Source organism: Mustelus asterias, chromosome 23 (genome assembly GCF_964213995.1).
Source record: "Mustelus asterias chromosome 23, sMusAst1.hap1.1, whole genome shotgun sequence".
NCBI lineage: Eukaryota > Metazoa > Chordata > Chondrichthyes > Carcharhiniformes > Triakidae > Mustelus > Mustelus asterias.
The window spans coordinates 45,647,096-45,670,094 of record NC_135823.1 but is presented as its reverse complement, the minus strand read 5'-3'; the positions used below and the strand labels follow the sequence as shown (position 1 = coordinate 45,670,094).

At 46.6% G+C, this 22,999-nt stretch overlaps 1 protein-coding gene across 1 annotated transcript in view; it reads left to right on the top strand.

The window, feature by feature from the left end:
* Positions 1-201: 201 nt before the first annotated feature.
* Positions 202-22,999, top strand: part of LOC144510698 (netrin-3-like) — a 217,692-nt gene continuing 194,894 nt past the window's right edge. Inside the window, exons 1-2 of the mRNA XM_078240417.1 lie at positions 202-338; positions 21,159-22,229. Of these exons, the coding sequence (XP_078096543.1) occupies positions 21,209-22,229 (1,021 nt within the window). The 5' untranslated portion in view covers positions 202-338; positions 21,159-21,208. The remainder of the gene's footprint in view (positions 339-21,158; positions 22,230-22,999) is intronic.

Below are 22,999 nucleotides of genomic sequence, written 5' to 3'. Positions count from 1 at the left end.
CTGGTTTTGATGTTTTTAAAAGCTGGTTCTCATTTGCTGCTTTGGCATCATCAGCCTTTCATATTATGGGCTATTTCAGTTCCTCCCCTCTTTAATTCCTTTAAAGCTGTGAAACATTAAGCACTTTGTGTTAGTCTCCGCCGCCCGTTTCATTTCATTATTTAGCTGCTGCCAGTCCCGCTCTCATTGGTTCCGCGGCGCTGGGAGGTCGTTTCTCCTGCTGAGGAACGGGACAGAGGTAACCGGATCGGCGACCACTATCTCCCCGCTCGCAGCAGCTCGGAGGGCTGCAGGAAGAGTGAAGACAGAGCGGCTCCCCACTCTCAGCTCGGACTGCAGTAAGTTGCTTCATTCTGACAGTCTCTCCCCGTTAGGATGGTCCACACTCTCGGTCCTCCTCAATACCTGCCCTCTCCCCCCACCCCCAGCCCCCCCCCCCCCCCCCAATTCTCTGCTAATATCTCCTGTCTCTCTTACCTGTCCTTGTTGCCTCCTCTAGGTTATTCTCTCGAACTTATTCTCTGCTTTCAATTCCTTTGCCATTGACTCTCCTCTCTGCATCTGCTCTTTGTTTTAATCTCTGCTCTCCCTCTGGCTGCGTGAACCCTCCATCATTCCCAGTTATTCTGTCCTGTTCTCCTCACACACACACACAGAATATACCCTCTCACTATCTGCCCCTCCAACCTGCTTTCTCTCCTAACTCGCTCACACAATCTGCTCTCTCACTGCCTCCACTCTGCCCTTTCCTATCGCGCCGTGTGCGGCCCTTTTTTGTCATTAGCTCGCTGTCCCCCCCCCCCCCCCCCTTCTCTCTCTCTCTCTCGGCAGTCAGTGTGAGTGCAGGAATGTGGAGCCACTGAAAGTAAGAACCCCCTCCGGGCGGCAGGTGCGGTTCCCGGCGGCCGAGCGGTCACCCACACACCCGGGACTCCCCAAGGAGCAGCGGAGTTACCCCTCAATGAGGGTCCCGGGCTGGAGTAACCCCTCAGTGAGGGTCCCATCTGGAGTTACCCCTCAATGAGTGTCCCGGGCTGGAGTTACCCCTCAATGAGTGTCCCGGGCTGGAGGTACCCCTCAGTGAGGGTTCCGGGCTGGTGTTACCCCTCAGTGAGGGTCCCGGGCTGGAGTAACCCCTCAGTGAGAGTCCCAGACTGGAGTTACCCTCAGTGAGGTATCCGGACTGGAGTTACCCTCAGTGAGGGTCTTGGAGTGGAGTTACCCCCTCAGTGAGGGTCCCGGGCTGGAGTAACCCCTCAGTGAGGGTCCCGGGCTGGAGTAACCCCTCAGTGAGAGTCCCAGAGTGGAGTTACCCTCAGTGAGGTATCCGGGCTGGAGTTACCCCTCAGTGAGGGTCCCGGGCTGGAGTTATCCCCCAGTGAGGTACCCGGACTGGAGTTACCCCTTAGTGAGGGTCCCGGACTGGATTTACCCCTCAGTGAGGTACCCGGACTGGACTTACCCCTCAGTGAGGTACCCGGACTGGAGTTACCCTCAGTGAGGTACCCGGACTGGAGTTACCCTCAGTGAGGGTCTTGGACTGGAGTTACCCCTCAGTGAGGGTCCCGGGCTGGAGTTACCCCTCAGTGAGGGTCCGGGACTGGTGTTATTTACTCTGAGGGAAACTGGTGGTTTTACCGCCCTGGTAAATTGGTCGCGGGTCGGTCGCACCTATTTTCTTGCTAACTATTTTTAATATTTTATCTTCATTTCCGAAAGCCCTCGTTTGATGTGAGGTTTGACCTTGGCTGCAGATTTAGCCACTCTCACGCTAATCTTGTGAAATATTAACAACAAATTCTAGACCCCCCCTTTTCGCTTTGCTCTCGGTATGGATGAAGCCTTCAGTGTAGCCAATGTTTGCCTGGTGTTTAAGCCGCTATTCTAAAGGAGTCACTGATTATTTCCAGACTGTGTTTCCTGGGTGGGAAATGCTTCACGCAGACTCTCTGTGTTCCGACCCCGTCTCCTTCACTCCTGTAATCCTACAATTTCTAGTGTTATCAAGTTTTCAACCACTCGCCATACATTTAAAATAAATCAACCAGCTGTTTAAAGATGATGACTAAATGTTCAAAATATTGTAAGGCAAAAGATTGAAATAAGAATTGGAATTGTAATCAGTGAAATTGATGAAACCCGCAATTCTTCATACCCACCCAAGACAGAGGTCATCAGTCAGCCAGCGGCACAATCCTGAAATGCTGGCCTGTATTGCTTTCACTATTACTGTTCTGCACTGACGACACCTCACCCATAACTTGTTCACCTCTCTTGGGGTTACCATTGACCAGAAACTGAACTGGTCTAGCCATATAAATACCACGGCTACAAGAGCAGATCAGAGGCTGGGAATTCTGAGGCCAATTCTCACCACCTGACTCATCCAAGGCTGGTCACCATTGAGGTGACACAAGTCCACTTGCCTGGATGAGTACAGTGCCAACACTCATGAAACTCGAAACCATTGAACCAGTCCATTTGATTGACAGGTGCCCCATCCATCACCTTAAATGTCCACTCCATCCATCACCTGATGCACAGTGACAACAGTGTGTGCCACATACAAGATGCTCAGCAGCAAATTGCCAAGGCTGTTTCAATAGCACCTTCTAAACCTATGGAGTGGGAGTTTCTGGCCTCGCTCGCCCCAAAACTGGAAAATCCTGCCTGAGGTCAATGGACCTTTCCATGGTCGGCACCCCAACCACCGCCCCCCCCCCCCGCCCCCCCCGCTACGATTCCCGTGGCAGGCAGGATGGGAAAATTCTCCCCACAATCACTATCATCTCGAAGGACAATGGCAGCAGATGCATAGGAACAGCATCACCTGCACGTTTCTTCTCAAGTTATTCACCAATCTGGCTTGGAATTGCATCACTGCTCCTTCACTGTCACTGAGTCATAATCCCGTAACTCCCTCCCTATTAGCACTATGGATATACCTCGAGCACACATGCTGCAGTGGTTCACCACAATGTCCTCAAGGCCATTTAGGACAACAAATTCTGATCTTGCTATTGAAACTCATGTTGAATTGGATGAATATGAAGCTGCCTACAGTGCACCTGCCCCGCACTGCCTGCAATGCACTTGCCGCACACTGCCGACAGTGCACCTGCCGCACACTGCCGACAGTGCACCTGCCGCACACTGCCGACAGTGCACCTGCCCCGCACTGCCTACAGTGCACCTGCCCCGCACTACCTACAATGCACCTGCCGCACACTGCCTACAGTGCACCTGCCGCACACTGCCTACAGTGCACCTGCCGCACACTGCCTACAGTGCACCTGCCGCACACTGCCTACAGTGCACCTGCCGCACACTGCCTACAGTGCACCTGCCGCACACTGCCTACAGTGCACCTGCCGCACACTGCCTACAGTGCACCTGCCGCACACTGCCTACAGTGCACCTGACCCATGCTGCTTACAGTGCACCTGACCCACGCTGCTTACAGTGCACCTGCCCCACACTGCCTACAGTGCACCTGCCGCACACTGCCTACAGTGCACCTGCCCCACACTGCCTACAGTGCACCTACCGCACACTGCCGACAGTGCACCTGCCGCGCACTGCCTACAGTGCACCTGCTCCACACTGCATACAGTGCACCTGCCCCACACTGCCTACAGTGCACCTGCCGCACACTGCCTACAGTGCACCTGCCGCACACTGCCTACAGTGCACCTGCCGCACACTGCCTACAGTGCACTTGCCCCACACTGCCTACAGTGCACCTGTCCCAAACTGCCTACAGTGCACCTGCCCCACACTGCCTACAGTGCACCTGCCGCACACTGCCTACAGTGCACCTGCCCCACACTGCCTACAGTGCACCTGCCGCACACTGCCTACAGTGCACCTGCCGCACACTGCCTACAGTGCACCTGCCGCACACTGCCTACAGTGCACCTGCCGCACACTGCCTACAGTGCACCTGCCGCACACTGCCTACAGTGCACCTGCCGCACACTGCCTACAGTGCACCTGACCCATGCTGCTTACAGTGCACCTGACCCACGCTGCTTACAGTGCACCTGCCCCACACTGCCTACAGTGCACCTGCCGCACACTGCCTACAGTGCACCTGCCCCACACTGCCTACAGTGCACCTGCCGCACACTGCCGACAGTGCACCTGCCGCACACTGCCTACAGTGCACCTGCTCCACACTGCATACAGTGCACCTGCCCCACACTGCCTACAGTGCACCTGCTGCACACTGCCTACAGTGCACCTGCCGCACACTGCCTACAGTGCACCTGCCGCACACTGCCTACAGTGCACCTGCCCCACACTGCCTACAGTGCACCTGCCGCACACTGCCTACAGTGCACCTGACCCATGCTGCTTACAGTGCACCTGACCCACGCTGCTTACAGTGCACCTGCCCCACACTGCCTACAGTGCACCTGCCCCACACTGCCTACAGTGCACCTGCCCCACACTGCCTACAGTGCACCTGCCGCACACTGCCGACAGTGCACCTGCCGCACACTGCCTACAGTGCACCTGCTCCACACTGCATACAGTGCACCTGCCCCACACTGCCTACAGTGCACCTGCCGCACACTGCCTACAGTGCACCTGCCGCACACTGCCTAAAGTGCACCTGCCGCACACTGCCTACAGTGCACCTGCCCCACACTGCCTACAGTGCACCTGTCCCACACTGCCTACAGTGCACCTGCCCCACACTGCCTACAGTGCACCTGCCGCACATTGCCGACAGTGCACCTGCCGCACACTGCCTACAGTGCACCTGCTCCACACTGCATACAGTGCACCTGCCACACACTACCTACTGTGCACCTGCCGCACACTGCCTACAGTGCACCTGCCCCACACTGCCTACAGTGCAACTGACCCACGCTGCTTACAGTGCACTTGACCCACACTGCTTATAGTGCACCTGTCTCACACTGCCTACAGTGCACCTGACCCACGCTGCTTACAGTGCACCTGCCGCACACTACTTACAGTGCACTTGACCCACACTGCTTATAGTGCACCTGTCCCACACTGCTTACAGTGCACCTGCCCCACACTGCCTACAGTGCACCTGACCCACACTGCTTAAGGTGTACCTGACCCATGCTACTTACAGTGCACCTATCGCATACTGCTTACAGTGCACCTGTACCACACTGCCAACTGTGCACTTGTCTCACCTTGACGACAATGCACCTATCTCACACTGCCTCTAGCACACCAGTATCACAACGCTTACAGTGCACCAGTATCACACCGCCTACCATCCACCTGTCCCAAACGGCCTATAGTACACTAGTTCCACATTACAGACAGTGCACCAGTCTCCTGTCCTACATTGCCTACAGTACACCTGTCCTGCACTGCCTACAGGTTCATCGATCCTACAGGTGTTCCTGTCCTACATGGCCTGCAGTTCACCTGTCTTACACTGGCTAGAGTGCATCTGTCCCACACTGTCTACAGTGCATCTGTCCTACACTGTCTACAGTGCATCTGTCCTATACTGTCTACAGTGCATCTGTCCCACACTGTCTACAGTGCATCTGTCCTACACTGTCTACAGTGCATCTGTCCTACACTGTCTACAGTGCATCTGTCCTACACTGTCTACAGTGCATCTGTCCTACACTGTCTCCAGTGCATCTATCTGTCCAACATTGTCTACAGTGCATCTATCTGTCCTACACTGTCTACAGTGCATCTGACCTACACTGTCTACAGTGCATCTGTCCAACACTGTCTACAGTGCATCTGTCCTACACTGTCTACAGTGCATCTGTCCTACACTGTCTACAGTGCATCTGTCCTACACTGTCTACAGTGCATCTGTCCTACACTGTCTACAGTGCATCTGTCCTACACTGTCTACAGTGCATCTATCTGTCCTACACTGTCTACAGTGCATCTGTCCTACACTGTCTACAGTGCATCTGTCCTACACTGTCTACAGTGCATCTGTCCTACACTGTCTACAGTGCATCTATCAGTCCTACACTGTCTACTGTGCACCTGTCCTACATTTCCTACAGGCGCACCTGTGCAACATTGCCTAAAATGCACCTACCTACATGGCTTACAGTGCACCTGTCCTACACGGCTTACAGTGCATCTGTCCATCACCGCCTACAATGTACCTGTCCTACACCGTCTGCAGTGCACCTGTCCTACATGGCCTACAGTGCACCTGGCCTACAAGGCCTGCAGTGCGCCTGTCCTGTACGGCCTGCAGTGCGCCTGTCCTGCACGGCCTGCAGTGTGCCTGTCCCGCACGGCCTGCAGTGCGCCTGTCCTATACTGCCTACAAGTGCACCTGTCCACAGTCTGCAGTGCACCTGTCCACAGTCTGCAGTGCACCTGTCCACAGTCTGCAGTGCACCTGTCCACAGTCTGCAGTGCACCTGTCCATAGTCTGCAGTGCACCTGTCCTACATGGCCTACAGTGCACCTGTCCCATACTGCCTACAGGTGCATCTATCCTGCACAGCCTGCAATGCACTTGTCCTACACTGTCTACAGTGTACCTGTCCCATACCGCCTACACGTGCACCTATCCTGCACAGTCTGCAGTGCACCTATCCTTTATGACTTGTAGTGAACCTGTTCTACACCACCGACAGTGCACCTGTCCTACATTGTCGATAGCGCACCTGTCCCATACTGCCTACACGTGCACCTATCCTGCACAGCCTGCAGTGCACCTATCCTTCATGGCCTGCAGTGAACCTGTCCTACACCACCGACAGTGCACCTGTCCTGCACGGCATGTAATGCGCCTGTCCTACGCGGCCTGCAGGTGCACCTATTCTCCACCACCTTCTGTTTATCTGTTTTTGACTGTCTATAGTGCACCTGCCCTGCACTGCATAAAGTGATCCTTCATTATCTCGAGCCCACATTTCTTATACCTGCCTGCAGATTACCGCATACAACTCACCTGTGCTCTATCCCTCCCACAGTTCAGATGTGCTATACCACACCGACAATTGTGTTGTCCTACACCCCACCAACAATTCACCTTTCCCTCACACCACCCACAGCTCAGCTGTCCTACACACCACCCACAGCTCATCGATGCAACAAAGTAACAAACATATTACTCAAATATTAGTGAAGTGACAGAAAAGAAAACAAATGATACAATCACTTGTAAGTAAATAAACTTTTTAAGGATGATCCAAAGTATTTCATAGTCAGTGAACAACTTTTGAAATGTAGACACAGTTGTAAAGTAGGAAAGGGAAGAATCCAATTTGTGCACAGCGGATCCCACAAACAATGTGTGATAATGACCAGACAATATTGGCCCTGGACATTGGGGAGAACCGTTCTGCTCTTCTTCAAAAGAGTTTCGTGGAACTTTGTGTCCATTTGGGAGAGCCGATAGGGCTTCTATTTAATATCTCATCTGAAAGACAGTGGGGATGATTCTCCCAACAAAGTTCGAAGTGCTGAAATCGCTGGAAAAATAGTGTAAATCATGACTGTTTTTTTGAGTAGGTGTTCAGTGCCAGGATGGCGGGGTCTAGGGGTGAAGCCAGCTGGGGCATGGCCTGGGGGCGATCAGTAGGAGTGGGGGATCCAGCTGTCACTCTGCAGACGGGATCTGGAGGGCGGCCAGCGATCGGGGCAGGCTGAGGGTGGTGGGGCCTGCCTCCCGTGGGGGGTTCTGCCGTGATGGGGACTGTCTGCCTCCCGGTGTGGGGGTGGGGGGGGGGTCTGCTTCCAGTGGGAGGGGGGGTCTGCCTCCTCGGGGGGCCTAACGGAGTGGCGGTCTGCTGGAGTGGGGGAGTGGAGGGAGATTGTCACTGCTGGGGGTGGCTGGAGATCGGATCTCCCACCCTCTGTGCAATGCAGAGGTCACAATCATGAATATCATTAAAAGCTCAGGGGGACGGGGCCTATTCACGCTAGAGTCTGATAATCTGCACATGCCCAGTAGCTCCAATCTGTCAGCCTCCATTTTGCTGGCCAGCTCGATCGCTGGCCAGCCCGGGACCCCCACAGTGCTGCCGCTCCAGCACCCCTCACGACCTGATCGCGGCCCCCACGGCCATTCCTGGGCCAGCCCTGGACACCCCTCCCGTCCGGGAGCACCCCGATCTCCAGCCGTCCCCAGCAGTGATGATCTCCTCCCACTACCCCACTCCGGCAGTCCACTATCCCCACTCCGTTAGGCCTCCCCCCCACCCCAAGAGGAAGACTCCCCCCACAGGAAGCAGACCCCCCCCCCCCCCCCTCCGGGAGGCAGACAGCCCCCACCAGGGCAGACACCCCCACGGGAGGCAGGCCTCCCTGGCAGACCCCCTCTCCCCAGGCCACCCTGATCGCTGACCTCCCTCCAGCCTGACCAATCCTGTTTTCAGAGTGGCAGCAGGACCCCCCACCCGTACTGATTGCCCCCAGGCCACGCCCCATTTGGCCCCATCCCTAGACCCCACCATCTTGGCACTGCCCCCTAGTCCTTGCCCCCTTGGCACTGCCCCATGCCCAGTAGGCAGTGACAAAGTGCCCATGCCCAGGGGGCACCACCCCCACTGCCTGACCCCATGGGGGGCCTTGATTGCCCCCTTCACTCCAGCAGGGTCCCCCGTTAGTTCCCTGAAAGTGGGGAGCTATTCTAAACCCCGCTGGAGTGAAATTGTACTGGAAGGATGGGAGATGCTATCGGGCCCAGGGAATTCAGTCCCAGGCCTGATAATTATATTCAAATCACATTAAAATAACTTACCTGGTGTTCCTGCCGGTTTCATGCATGGTCCCAACTGTGCCAGATTTCCGTAGCTAGGAGATGCTCATGCATCGGGGACACATGCGTGAATCCCCCGAATCGGCCCCCGCGCGAATCTCCCGGCCTGACCCGCCAAACAATTAGCGGGTCAGATGGGAGAATCGCTCCCCGCATTTCCAACAGTGCAGCACATCTTCAGTACAGTGTAGTACTGATTCTCTGACAGTGCAGTGCTCCCTCAGTACTGACCATCCGATAGTACAGCCTTCCCTCAGTGCTGTCCCTCCAACAATGCAGCATTCCCTCAGTATTGACTCTCTGACAGTACAGCACTCCCTCAGACACTGACAGAGGAACATTACCTCATTGTCCATTGACAATAGAGTACTTCATGAGCACCTATTAAGGATAACATAATGGCAGTAGAAAAAAAAAAGAATACAGCAATCTGCAAGACAAAAGTAGAATCCATATGGATAGAGATACAAGATAGTAAAAGATTAGTCACATGAATATGTGCAGTCTACAGACCATCTAATAGTGGAAGGGACGTTCAGGAAGACAAATGCAAACAAATTAGGGAATTGACCAAAAACAAATAATAATCTTGGGGACTCTGATATTACTTGAACAGAAGGGGTAGTTAAAAAGTGTAAGGGAATGTAATCCCTATAATATGGACAGGATTTCGTTCTAATGAAAAACCCAACGAGGGAAGATTTACTATTGGATCTATGAATGGAAATGAACAGGAGCAGACAAGAAAAGTCAAAGTAGGGGTACATTTAGGTAATAGTGACCATAATATAATATGTTTTAAGATGATGAAAGAAAATAACATAAGTATGATGAAACAAGGTTAAAAAATTGGAAAAGGCTGATTTTGAGGGGCTGAGAATTACACATGGAAAATAAAGTAAGTAAAAATATTGGCAAACTAAGATATAGAATGACAATGTGTTAGGGTCCTGGACCAGGATCCCAAATTACATTAGGAAGCCAGACTAGACCCCAGCAATTTTTCTACTTTAGCATAAATATGGTGATAGGATGCTTCTCTCTAGGAATAATTCCGCTGACAAATCAAGGGGATCTTTTATAGTAAAACAAACTTTATTTAATAACACAGTTTAACTATAACTCTAACAAATGAAGTAGCTTAACTATTACCCTTTTGAACAATACTTAAACATGAAAAGAAACAACATTCTAATTTCTAATTCATTACTGTTTCAGTTCCACATATACTACATTCTTCTTGCAGACTCAAAAACAACTTTAAATACAGTTAGCAACCATAAGCATACTTGCTATAAGGGGTGTAAGTCAGTTTTGGAGCTTCCAGAAAGATTTTATGGAGAGAGCTGTTTGCAGACTTCTGTCTCTAAACAAACCCCAACCAGAACTCAAAAAACTATTTTTTCCTCTGCTACATAGCTAACTCCTCCCATTAATACCTAAACCCATCTTCCATTCATTTAATCAAAAACCCCAGGGAACCTTTTATTTTTGTCAACAAAAGTCCATTAGCTCTCCCCTAAGTAAACACTACATGGGTAAAATGAACAATTATCCTGCCTTTCCAGCAGCTGAGCTGTATTCCTACCAGACATACAGATTGCCTGTAGAAAAAAACTGAACTTTAAAACAGTCTCCTTAAACATAAAAAGATAAAAATGTAGAAATAGCACACCAACATCACAAATGGAAAACATTTAAATGCTGTTCAACATATATAAATATATTCCATTAATATGAAAGAACAAATGAAACAAGAATGAGACTGCATGGCTGAAAAAAGGCATAAGGGAACAATTATGGATTTGGAAAAGGTATAAATTAAGAACATGGACTGTAGAGGAGTGCATGATTGGAGAGAAAACAAAGAGATTAGAAGAGAAGCCAAAAAGATTAGGAAAGCAAAGAGGAACCATGAAAGTAAATTATGAAGGAACAAAAAACAAAATAGAAAAATATTTTACAGACAGATCAATAATAAAAGGAATAGCTGTGATTGGAGTAGGGCCTTTAAGGGATAGATGGAATAATACCCCACAAGTAGTGATTGAGAGATAGCAAAAATATGAATGATTATTTTGCCTTGGTATTTACCAGGGAGGTAGAAAAAAAGGCATGACATTGAATAATGAATTGAGCAATGAGGTAAGTACATTTAACATAAAAGAGGAATATTAAAATAAACTAAATAAACTCAGAGGATAAAACTCCTGGCCCAGATGGATTGCATCCATGCATTTTAAAATAATGTAGGGAAGAAATAACAGAGGCATTAATATATATATATTTGATCATTCATTAGAAAAAATAATATCAGAGGACAGGTACACTGCAGATGTACTTCCATATTTAAGAAGAGGGAGAAATCATGTCCAGGGAATTATAATCCAGTCAGTTTAACATTAGCAGTAGGGAAGATAATGGAATCCCTACCAAAGGACAGACTAGTAGAAATGAAATATATAATAGTGACTATTTGGCATGCATTTCAAAAGAGAAAATCTTGCCTGATCAACTTCATTGGATTTTTGAGGAGGTAACCAAGTGAGTATACAGTGATAATACAGTAGATGTACTTTATTTGGATCTAATAGATATATTTAAACATAGGCAATATTTTGACAGAATGATACAGAGAGAAATTTTCACCTTGTGGGAAGACCATAGCTAGAGGCCAGAAGTATAAAATGGTCACCAAGAAACCCAATAAAGAATACAGAAGAAATGTATTTATGCAAAGAGTAGTGAGCATGTGGAACTTGCTACCACAGGGAGTGATTGAGGTGAATAGTATAGATGCATTTATGGGAAAGCTAGACAAGCACATGAGAGAGAACAGAATAGAGGGTGAAATATAGAAACATAGAAACTAGGATCAGGAGTAGCTCATTCAGCCCTTTGAGCCTGCTCCACCATCCAATATAACCGGGGCTGATCCACTATTTCATCACCATACTCTTGTGTTCTCCCCATGTCCCTTGATGCCTTTAGTCACTTAAATACATTCAGTGACTTATCCTCAACAGCCTTCTGTGGTAGAGAATTCCGCAGGTTCACCACCCTCTAAGTGAGTAAGTTTCTGCTCTTTTCAGTCTGAAATGGCCGATCCCATATCCTGAAATAGTGACCCTTTGTTCTAAAACCCCAATCAGAGGAAACAACATCCCTGCATCCAGTCTGTCCAGCCCTGTCAGAAGTTTCAATTAGATCCCATCTCATTCTTCGAAATTCCAGTAAATACAGGCCCAGCTGACCCAACCTCTCTCATACGATAATCCTGCCTTCATAGAAATCAATCTGGTGAACCTTCACTACATTCCCTCAATGGCACGTACATCCTTTCTTAGAAAGGGAGACCAAAACTTCACACAATATCCAGGTGTGGTCTCACCAAGGCCGGTTGGTACGTGACCTTAGACTTTTGTATCTTTTTCCCGACGGAAGAAGGTGGAAGAAATTATGTCCATGATTCATGAGGTTCTTGATTATGCTGGCTGCTTTTCTGAGGCAGCGGGAAGTGTAGACAACGCCAAATCTGTAAGAGATTGCAATAGTGCATTGCTACAGAGTTTAATAGGGTTAGAATAGAGTTTTAGAAGCATAGAACAAGAGTAGAATATAGAATTAGAGGTATTCTGGGGACAGCTCATAGGAAGTCGCCACGCTCCGGGGCCATCTTGGACATGTAGTTTTATCCACATTATACTGCATCTGCCATGTATTCCCAATCGCTTAACTTGTCTAAATCACCTTGAAGCCTTTTAACATCCTCCTCACCACTCTTATTCCCATCAAGTTTCATGTTGTCAGCAAACTTGGAAATATTACATTTGGTTCCCTCATCGAAACCATTGATGTATATTATGAATAGCGGGCCCAAACACTGATCCCTGCGGGACTCCACTAGTCATTGTCTGCTACTTTGAAAAAGACCAATTGATTCCTTCTCTCTGTTTCCTGTCTGCTAACCAAGTCTTAATCCATCTCAATATGTCACCCCAATCCTATATGCTTTAATTTTTCACACTAACCTCTTATGTGGGACTTTACCAAAAGCTTTCCAAAAATCCAAATACACCACACCCACTGGTTCACCCTTATCTATTCTACTATTGCATCCTCAAAAAAACTCCAGTAGGTTTACCAAACATGATCTCCCTTTCATAAATCCACTTTGACTTTGTCTAATCCTGTTGATATTTTTTAAGTGTCCTGTTGTCACATTCTTTATAATAGACTCTTGTATTTTCCCTATTACTTATGTTAAGTTAATTGGTCTGTAACTCCCTGTTTCCTCCCTCCCTCCTTTTATTAATAACAGGGTTACATTTTCCACCCTCCAATCTGTCTGGACTGTTCCAGAATCTACAGAATTTTGAAAGATGACAACCAACGCATCCACTATTTCCATGGCCACCTCCTCTGGTACCCTGGGAAGTAGATTATCAAGTCCTGGGGATTCATCAGCTTTTAGTCCCGTTAATTTCTCCAGCACTTTTTTTAGTAATACTAATTTTCTTCAATTCCATATAGTGAAGGTCATAGATTTAGGTGAGCAAAGATGGGAGGAGGCTCAAACAGAGTTTTAGGTTGGGCTGAATGGTCTGTTTATGTGCAGTGTTTCTTTTATAATTCTATATAATATCCCTTCTACAAAGCAATGTTCCCTCAGTACTTCACTGGAATATTAGTCTAGTTTACATGCTCAAGTGACTGCGCTCTCACTGTATGATCAGTTAACTAGTCCTTATGTACTCTGGTTATGTGATCCCAGCTTGGTTGACAATTGCTTTTGTGGTTCATTGATGAATAGTGATTGCATTGGTGTGATTGAGAGGCACACCCTGTAGATCTGTGCCTACCAGGGGGTATCAATACTTTCAGAGCAGAAGGGGAAAAATTGAATTAAAGAGAGAGTTTACAGGTTGTGTAGCAATGGAATCATGTTCAGCCTCATAAAATATGATTAGGAATCTGTGGGTAAACACTTAAAATATTTAACAACATTTAGTCGTTAAATCTTGGTAATATTTTGTCAAGGATTCACGCTAACATTTCCACATGTACAATGAACATAGATATATGACTGTGGGGCTTCTTTTCCTGCTGTCCTCAGCAGGGAGAGAGTTTATTCAAGTAAGACTGTACAAACTATTTTCTGGAGGCACAAACTATGTTTGCTCTTAATTATGTCCCCACTCAGACCCGGTTCACTTACGCACTCACTCTCTCTCTTAACACACATGCACATGTGCACACTAATTTTTAAATAGGCACATATCTCACATACACACAAATTCTTACACACACTTGGAAGAGGCCTAACCTCAATGGGATAAGAAGGAATATAGCAAGGGTAACACTGAACCAAAGTTTGACAGGAAAACTGTAACGGAACAATAAATACTCTTTAATTAAGCAATGTTTGAGGTCCAGGCTAGGTGCGTTCCAACAAGAGAGAAAAGCAGGGAAACCAAAACCAGGGTTCTTTGGACGACAAGGGAGATTGGAAATATGATGAAACAAAAAACAGTCTATGATTTATGTCAGGTAAGTTCTTCAACTTAGAACAAAGTAAAATATAAAAGTTGAGTGGGAAAGTGAAGAGGAAACTATTATTGGTAAAGAGAGAACATGAGAATAGAATTGCAGTCAACACAAAAGGGAACCCCAAAATCTCCTATCAGCTGATGGTTAGAAGTGGGGTGTGGAGGTCTTGTGCTGCAGTGGATGTTTGTCTCTGCCTCTGAGTCAGAAGCTCCGGGTTTGAGTTCCACCCCAGGACGCCCAAGGAAAGTGTGTTCACAATACGGCCAAACAGGATGAGTGTCAACCTGCAAATCCTTCCAACACATCAATGGCTGGTGTTAAGAGCAGGAGAGACTCCTCGTTAACCATTCTTGAAGAAGAGTGGCGCCCCTCAAGCTATGAGTCCCTGGTGACTGACTAGCAACCTGTTCCAAGAATAACTAGCAGTAACAGATGAAAGTCTGCCTTAGTGCACTACTAGGTCTGGGAAGAAAATTGGAATACAAGAGGTTGGATGATGCCTATTAGGGTCAAAGACTTTGATACATGTTTAAGGCGCAGGGCAAAGCTAGAATATATAATGAGTATTTTGTATTGATGTTTACTAAGCAAAAGGATGCTGACAAAATATCTGTAGCAGCAGAACTGACAGAGGTAATGATGGGAAGAAAATTGAATGGCAGGATGTACTGAAAAGGCGGACAATGATCCGAGTGGATAAGTCGCCTCACCCAGATGACCTGCATTCCAGGTTGCTAAAAGAATTGGGGATGGAGATCGTGGAAGGATTTACCATAATCTTATAATATTCCCTAGATAGGTGGAGGTGCTAGAGGATTGGAGAGTGGCGAATGTGAAACCCTTATTCAAGCAATGGTGTAAGGCCAAACCTCGTAATTTCAGGCCAGTCAGTTTAAGATCAGTGATTGGTAAGGCAATAATCAAGGCAGAAAATTAGCAGGCACTTGGAAAGGTTTGAGTTCATTAAAGATAGCCCGCATGGATTTATAAAAGGCAGATCATAATTGACTAATCTAATTGAATTTTCTGATGAAATAACAGAAATTTGATGAAGGGAATACAACAGATGTTGTCGATATGGATTTTAAGAAAGCGTTTGAGAAAGTACCCCATAAAAAATCTGGTCAACAAAATTGAGGCTAATGTAATAGAAGGGTCAGTGTCAGGTTGGAAAGAAAAATAATGACTTCAAGACAGAAAACAGTGAGCAGTAGTAAATGGTTGTTTTTCAGACTTGAAGGATATTAGACAGTGGTATTTCCCAAGGCTCAGTGCTTGGACTATTACCTTTTTTGATATATGTAAATAACTTGGATATTGGAATACAGAGTAAAATTTCAAAATTTGCTAATGATACCAAACTTGGAGATGTGGTAGACAGTGAGGATGATACCAATCAACTGCAACAGGACATAGATAAGCTAGCAGAATAAACAGACAAGTGGCAGATGAAATTTAATACAGGTAAGTGTGAAGTGATGCATTTTGGCAAAAGAGATTGTGAGGACAATATAAGCTTAATGGAACAATTCTAAAGAGTGTGCAGGGAGTGAGGAACCTGGGTGTTCATGTGCATAGATCTTTGAAGGTGACAGTGATGAGGGCTTTTAGCAACAAAATTAAGTTGGGGAAACTAGGGTTGTTCTCCTTGGAGCAGAGGAGATTGAGGGGATATTTAGTAGGAGTGTACAAGATTATGGCAGGTTTAGATAAGGTTGACAAAGATAAACTGTTCCCATTAACTGATTGTACAAGGCTTGGGGAGTCACAGATTTAAGGTTTTGGGCAAGACAGGGAGAATGTGAGAAAGAATTTTGGAACTAGTCCTCTTTGAAGGTGATAGAAGGGGAGGTGATTTTAAAAGGAAACTAGTTTGCACTAGAGGGAAATAAACTAGGAGAGCTACAAGGATAGAATGGGGGAAAGGGACTGATAGGATTGCTTTACAGAGAGCTGACATGCACTCAATGGGCTGAATAGCCTACTTCTATGTCATAGGGCTACTTATTTCTCAACCTATTTTGCAGCTGTGATTGCAGACTGTCAGTGTTGGTCGATGATTGCAACGGCCAGATCCCAGTCCAACACATTGTGTTTTTGTTCAATGCCAATCCACTTGCTCTTTCCAGAAGGATATTGATCAGGCACAAGAACCCATTTCCCCAACCAAATTCAGGCTTTGTGTCAATGGAAACTTTGGACAATGGGGCCATGAAGCCTACAGGGTGCTTGGTTCATCGTTCTGTTCTGTTACCCAGCAATGCTCAATCATTCACTGACTTCCCTCTCTTCCATCTGGAGGCAGTGTAGCCCCGAGTTCCTGTGGTCCTGGCTCAACAATGGGAGCTGACACCTTTCATTGTGGCTGGTGCCTGATGCACGTTGAGATTTTGCCAAAGTTACTAAATGTAACCTTAAATAATCCCACCTGCCCTCTCCCTCGATGATTTTACTCTGTTACCCTTGGAGAACTGTGTCTGATTTCAGCTGGTTTGGGGCATTTGCTTCATGTCTGTTTAGCTTCAGCCTGCCTTGCACATCTGGAACAACTTCATATTTTTAAAAGTATTATGTAAAATGCATAGATCAGGATCTAGTGCCACAAAGGCAGGAAATCTTATTCATGGAGGAATAACGGAGTGAGCACAACTACATGGGAGGGGTAACAGGGAATGAGCATTGCTACAGGGGAAAAATAAAAGGGAGTGAACTTTGCTGCATTGGAGAAGTAACAGTGAATGAGTGAGCATTGCTGCATAGGAGGGGTAACAGAATAGAAAGCTGAACCCACACCCTGTTGGCTTCATGGTCCTATTTTTCAAATTTTCCATTGGCCCACATCCTGAATTTGGTTGGGGAAATGGAGGAAACTCTAGCCCCATAAGTGCTCAATTCTGATATTTTCTAACCCTCGGATCAGTTGCCTAACCTGTGCTATTGTAACACATTAGAGGGTGTGTAGGGGTGGAGTCAGGGTGACTTACGTAATGTTGAGGAAACCTCATGCTGGAATCTTGCTGATTATTTGCTGTATATCATTGTGTTGTTTGAGGTAGGCATAAAACTTTACTGTAAATTGACCTTTTGTCAGTTTTATTTATTTTCAAATCATCCATCATCATTTACTGCCTTTGTCAGTCTCTCCGTCCTACTCTTTCTCTCCCTCTTCCTCTTCCTCTGTCGCTGTCTCTCACTCTCTCTTTCTCTCTTTCCCTCTCATGCCCTCTTTATCTCTCACTCACCCTTTCTACTCCTCTCTTTCCCTCATTTTCTCCCCCTCTCTCTACACCTCCTTCTCTCCCTTTCCTTCTCCTTTTCATTCCCTCACTTTGTTTCCCCCTGTCTTCCTCTCTCTGCCTCTTTCACAATCTTTCTTTAGTCACTTGCTTGATTGAGAAATGTTCTTTAAATGACAGGAAGTCATCAACCTTTTTTTCCCATGGGGATTCTCACCTTCATCATTCATTGGTGGAAAATGGTAGAGGGGAGAGAACAGTTGAGCCAGGGGTGGGATTATAAGGCTGAGACCAGAAAATCCTTCCCGAGGTCAATGGACTTTCCCATTGTCCGCCCCTCACCCTTTCCGATTCCTGTGGCAGACGGGGTGGTAGAATTCTGATGAGGGAATCAGACACACAAGCAACACTGCAGCAGATCCAGATCCTGCTTCCAAAACCCAGCCACTAGGGTTATAGTTTCAGATTATTTACATAGGATTACATAGAATATATGACACAGAAACAGGCCATATGACTAAACTAGTTCATGCCAGTGTTTAGGCTCCATTTGAGTCTCCTCTCAACTTTCCTCACAATCTATCATTGTAACCATCTCCCTCACATCACTTTTCTAGTTTTCTCTAAATGTATCAATAATATTTACTTCAACCATTCCCTGTGGTAGCGAGTCCCACACTCTCACCACTCTTGGGTAAAGAAGTTTCTGAATTCTTTATTGGATTTCTTGCTGACTATTTTATGTTGATGGTCTCTCATTATGCTGTTTCCTTTAAGAGGAAACATTATCTCTGTATCTTCCTATCAAAACCTTTCATAATTTTAAAGACCTTTATTGTTGCATGTTGTATGCTCATTCAGTAGATCTCACCAAGAGATTCTGAGTCATGTATGGTTGAACATTAAGTGTTTATTTATAATACATCACTATGTACATATATGCAGCATATAGGCCAAGTTATGAGCTAACTCCATGGTTGCTTCTACACAGGTCTCTATTCAGTCCACAACTGACTTGAATTCCAAGTCATGTAAAGTGATACATCACATGGTGGGTGGTTGGTACTGTTTCCCAGTCCCACATTAACCCTGATATCCTTATACCACACCTCCCCCAAGTTTTTACCCAACCTATTTACATTGCAATTGTGCTACCCTTTTCAGCCCAGTTGAGAATCCTTTTACTGGTGGAGGGCCTCTTGGGAACATACAGTTCTGTGTAATTGACTTTAGAGATTGTCTTGATGTCTTCTGCCATTTTGAAAAGGTTAAGGGCAAGATAAGCATTTTGCTCAAGATGGAAAAGGATTGGGCTCGGATGACACACATGACTTTGAATATCTCCTTGTAGCCGGAGCTGGAAGTAGAATTCATCTTGGCCTGTAGAATGATGTGTCTGTTGTTTGTAGCCAGAGTCTCTCAACCATGGTTACTTATTTGAGAGGACTGTAATATTGGCTCCCTTGTCCAATTAAGTTGGTGAGATGATCATTTACAGAGATGTCCACATTCCAAAAAGAGAATCCAGGATCCTTGACCTCATCCAAGAAGTTGGGTCTCTTCCTGATGTGGTATCTCAATGTAATGGATTGTCTTGGGATCCTCCACCCATCTTGGTGTGTTAACTTTGCATCATTTTCCAAAGTGTCCCAAGAGGTTGCAGTTGAAACACTGCACTGAAATTGTTGGACGTTGACCTTGTTTGTGGCGTCATTTGGCTGCACAATGCCGTTAGGGAGTTCTGGGATTTTGACCCAGTGACAGTGAAGGAACGGTGATATAATTACAACTCAGGATGGTGTGTGGCTTAGAGGAGAATTTCCAGGTGGTGGTGTTTCCATGTGTCTGCTGCCTTTGTCCTTCTAGATGGTAATGGTGCGGGTTTGGAAGGTGCTGCCTAAGGAACCTTGCTGAGTTCCTGCAGTGCATCTTTTAGATACACACTGCTGCCACTGTATTTTGGTGTTGGTGGGATTGAATGTTTGTGGAAGGGGTACCAAGCAAGTGGGTTGCTTTGTCCTGGATGGTGTCGAGTTTCTTAAGTGTTGTTGGAGCCAAACTCATCCAGGCAAGTGCAGAGTATTCCATCAAACTCTTGAATTGTGCCTAGTAGCTGGTGGACTGGCTTTGTGAGGTCAGGAGGTGAGTGGTTAGGATCTGGAATAAACTATTGAAGAGTATGTTGGAGGCAGATTCAAATGTTTTCAAAAGAGAGTTGGATAAGAATCTGAAGCAAAAAGAATTTACAGGGACATAGGGAAGGACAGGGGAGTAAGGGCTAGTTGAGTCAGTCTTGCAGAGAGCCTCCATGGGCACAATAGGCTGATTGGCCTCTTTCTGTGCTGTAACAATTGTATGATTCTCTGTCCTTCCCTTTTTCCAAATTTGGGAGCTCACCATCTCCCTAACTTTTTAAGCAAGCTTCTCACTCTCCCAGTTAATGCAATGCTTCATTTGTTGTGCTGATGTGCCTGTCAGTGTAAAGTCTGTCAGTGCTGTGAATTGGAACATTGCGTGAAATCTTCTGAAAAAATTACAAAGTGTGGTATGATCTGGACTCAATTTTCAGGCACTTAGGAGATTTTTATTCTAAATTTGAAAAACGCTGCACCTGGGAGATGAGGTCTGCTAAAGACCTCATCTGTGGTATCTGTGGCTGTCACCCAGTCCTGCAGAACTGGACTGTTGTCAAAGTCCTGCAGAACATCTCATTTCTACCTCTCTTTAACTCTGAGGAAGATTTATATCAACTTGAAACATTCACTTTTTCTCTCTTTACAGTTGCATCCAGACCTATTGAATTTTCCCAGCATTTTCAGTTTTATTTCAGATTTTCAGCATCTGTAGTATTTTGTTCTTGCATTTATTCCAGTGTTCCTGGTCTTGAAATTTTTGCCTGTACCCAGCTTTTGACACAAACATTTAAGAGGAGCTTTGAGAGCAGCAGGCAGTTTGGTTCTGGGACTATCCATAAGACCATAAGACATAGGAGCAGAATTAGGCCACTTGGCCCATCAAGTCTGCTCCGCCATTCAATCATGGCTGATTTCTTCTCATCCCCATTCTCCTGCCTTTTCCCCATAATCCCTGATCCTCTTATTAATCAAGAATCTATCTATCTCTGTCTTAAAGACACTCAACAACCTGGCCTCCAAAGCCTTCTGCAGCAAAGAGTTCCACAGATTCACCACTCTCTGGCTGAAGAAATTCCTCCTCTTCTCTGTTTTAAAGGATCGTCCCTTTAGCCTGAGGTTGTGCCCTCTGGTTCTAGTTTTTCCTACTAGTGGAAACATCCTCTCCACGTCTACTCTATCCAGGCCTCGCAGTATCCTGTAAGTTTCAATAAGATCCCCCCTCATTCTTCTAAACTCCAATGAGTACAGACCCAGAGTCCTCAACTGTTCCTCACACAACAAGCTCTTCATTCCAGGGATCATTCTTGTGAACCTCCTCTGGACTCTTCCCAAGGCCAGCACATCCTTCCTTAGATATGGGGCCCAAAACTGCTCACAATACTCCAAATGTTGTTTTTAATAACAATGTTTGTTGAAGATAACCTCTTAAAAATGTATTATTTAAGAAATTGTAGCAGTGTTTGTTTTGATGATGTCCTTCTTTCCTTGTAGGTCTTACTGTGTGCATTGTTCCTGGAAAACAGCCCTTTCCTGAATTGTAGATGATGCAGTTTGGGCCAGTGCTGTTATTGACTTGCATTCTCGGGGGTTCCTGCGCTCTCAATGCTTTTGCCCCCCAGCACGGCTCCACGGATCCCTGTTACGATGAAGGAGGGCAGCCTAAACGTTGCATTCCTGATTTTGTCAATGCTGGCTTTGCCAGGGAGGTACAGGTGTCCAGTACGTGTGGGAAGCCTCCAAACAGATATTGCTTCTTTAATGAGAAGATGGGCGTGAAGACTAAGATGTGTCAAACCTGTGATGCTTCAGATCCCAGGAGCGCTCATCCTGCCACCTACCTGACTGACTTAAACAATGCTCACAACCTCAGCTGTTGGCAATCGGAAGAGTTTCATAATCCTCTGCAAAATGTCACACTCACTCTCTCTCTGAATAAGAAATTTGAAATCACTTATGTCAGCTTGCAGTTTTGTTCTCCTCGGCCAGAATCTATGGGGATATTTAAATCGATGGACTATGGGAAGAATTGGGTTCCCTTTCAGTATTATTCCTCTCAGTGCCGGAAAATGTACAATAAGCCAAACAAAGCAATCATTTCCAAGCAGAATGAGCAAGAAGCTCTCTGCACAGACGGATACACTGACCTCTATCCTTTGACAGGGGGATTGATTGCATTCAGTACCCTCGATGGACGTCCCTCTGCCCAGGACTTTGACAACAGTCCAGTCCTGCAGGACTGGGTGACAGCCACAGATATTCGGGTGGTCTTCAGCAGACCTCACCCTCAACGGGACCTGGACAGACATTACAGTGGCAGAGACGGGAAGGAGGAAGAGGCTAGTATGATGAGAGAGTCCTACCATTATGCGGTGGCTGATTTGCAGGTCGGTGGTCGCTGCAAGTGTAATGGGCACGCTTCACGTTGTGTCAAGGACAAAGAAGGGAATCTGATGTGTGACTGCAAACACAACACAGCTGGTCCAGAGTGCGACAAGTGCAAACCCTTTCACTATGACCGACCGTGGCAGAGAGCAACTGCTCGAGAGGCGAATGAGTGCTTGGGTAAGTCCAACCCGTGGGTATTGATGTAACTATTGACACCTTTCAGCCCTCAGAGTCAACCAATTGGTTGGACAATATGAGAGGGTGACAGTTTTAGCTTCTGGAAGTTACCAGAATTTGTCATTCGAGGCAGAATGCCTGCGATCTGATCCTGAAGAGCTGACCAGAGAGAGCCAGCATGCAGTTGTGAAGGATTGGTCTTACCTGATAAATCTGGTTGAAATTTCTTTGGGAGGTTACTAATACTGTAGGCAAGGCACCATCTAGGGATGTTGTCTATGTGAGCAACAAATGGGACCAGTATTTATATAGCACATTTAATGTAATAAAGGGCTTCAAGGCATTTGACAACATTTGACACAAAGTTTGAAGTTTATTTATTAGTGTCACAAATAGGCTTACATTAACACTGCAATGAAGTTACTGTGAAAATTCCCTATTCGCCACATTCCGGTGCTTGTTCGGGTACACTGAGGGAGAATTTTGGCTTGGCCAATGCACCTAACCAGCACATCTTTCAGACTGTGGGAGGAAACTAGAGCACCCAGAGAAAACCCACACAGACATGGGAAGAACGTGCAAACTCTGCACAGACGGCGATCCAAGCCAGGAATTGAACCCGGTTCCCTGTGAGGCAGCAGTGCTAACCACTGTGCCACCATCTGCCACAGAGTTCCTGAAGGAGATATTAACTCAAATGACAATAAGCTTGGTCAAAGAGGTAGGTTTAAAGGGTGTCTTCAAGGAGAAAAGTGAGGGGAAAAAGGCTG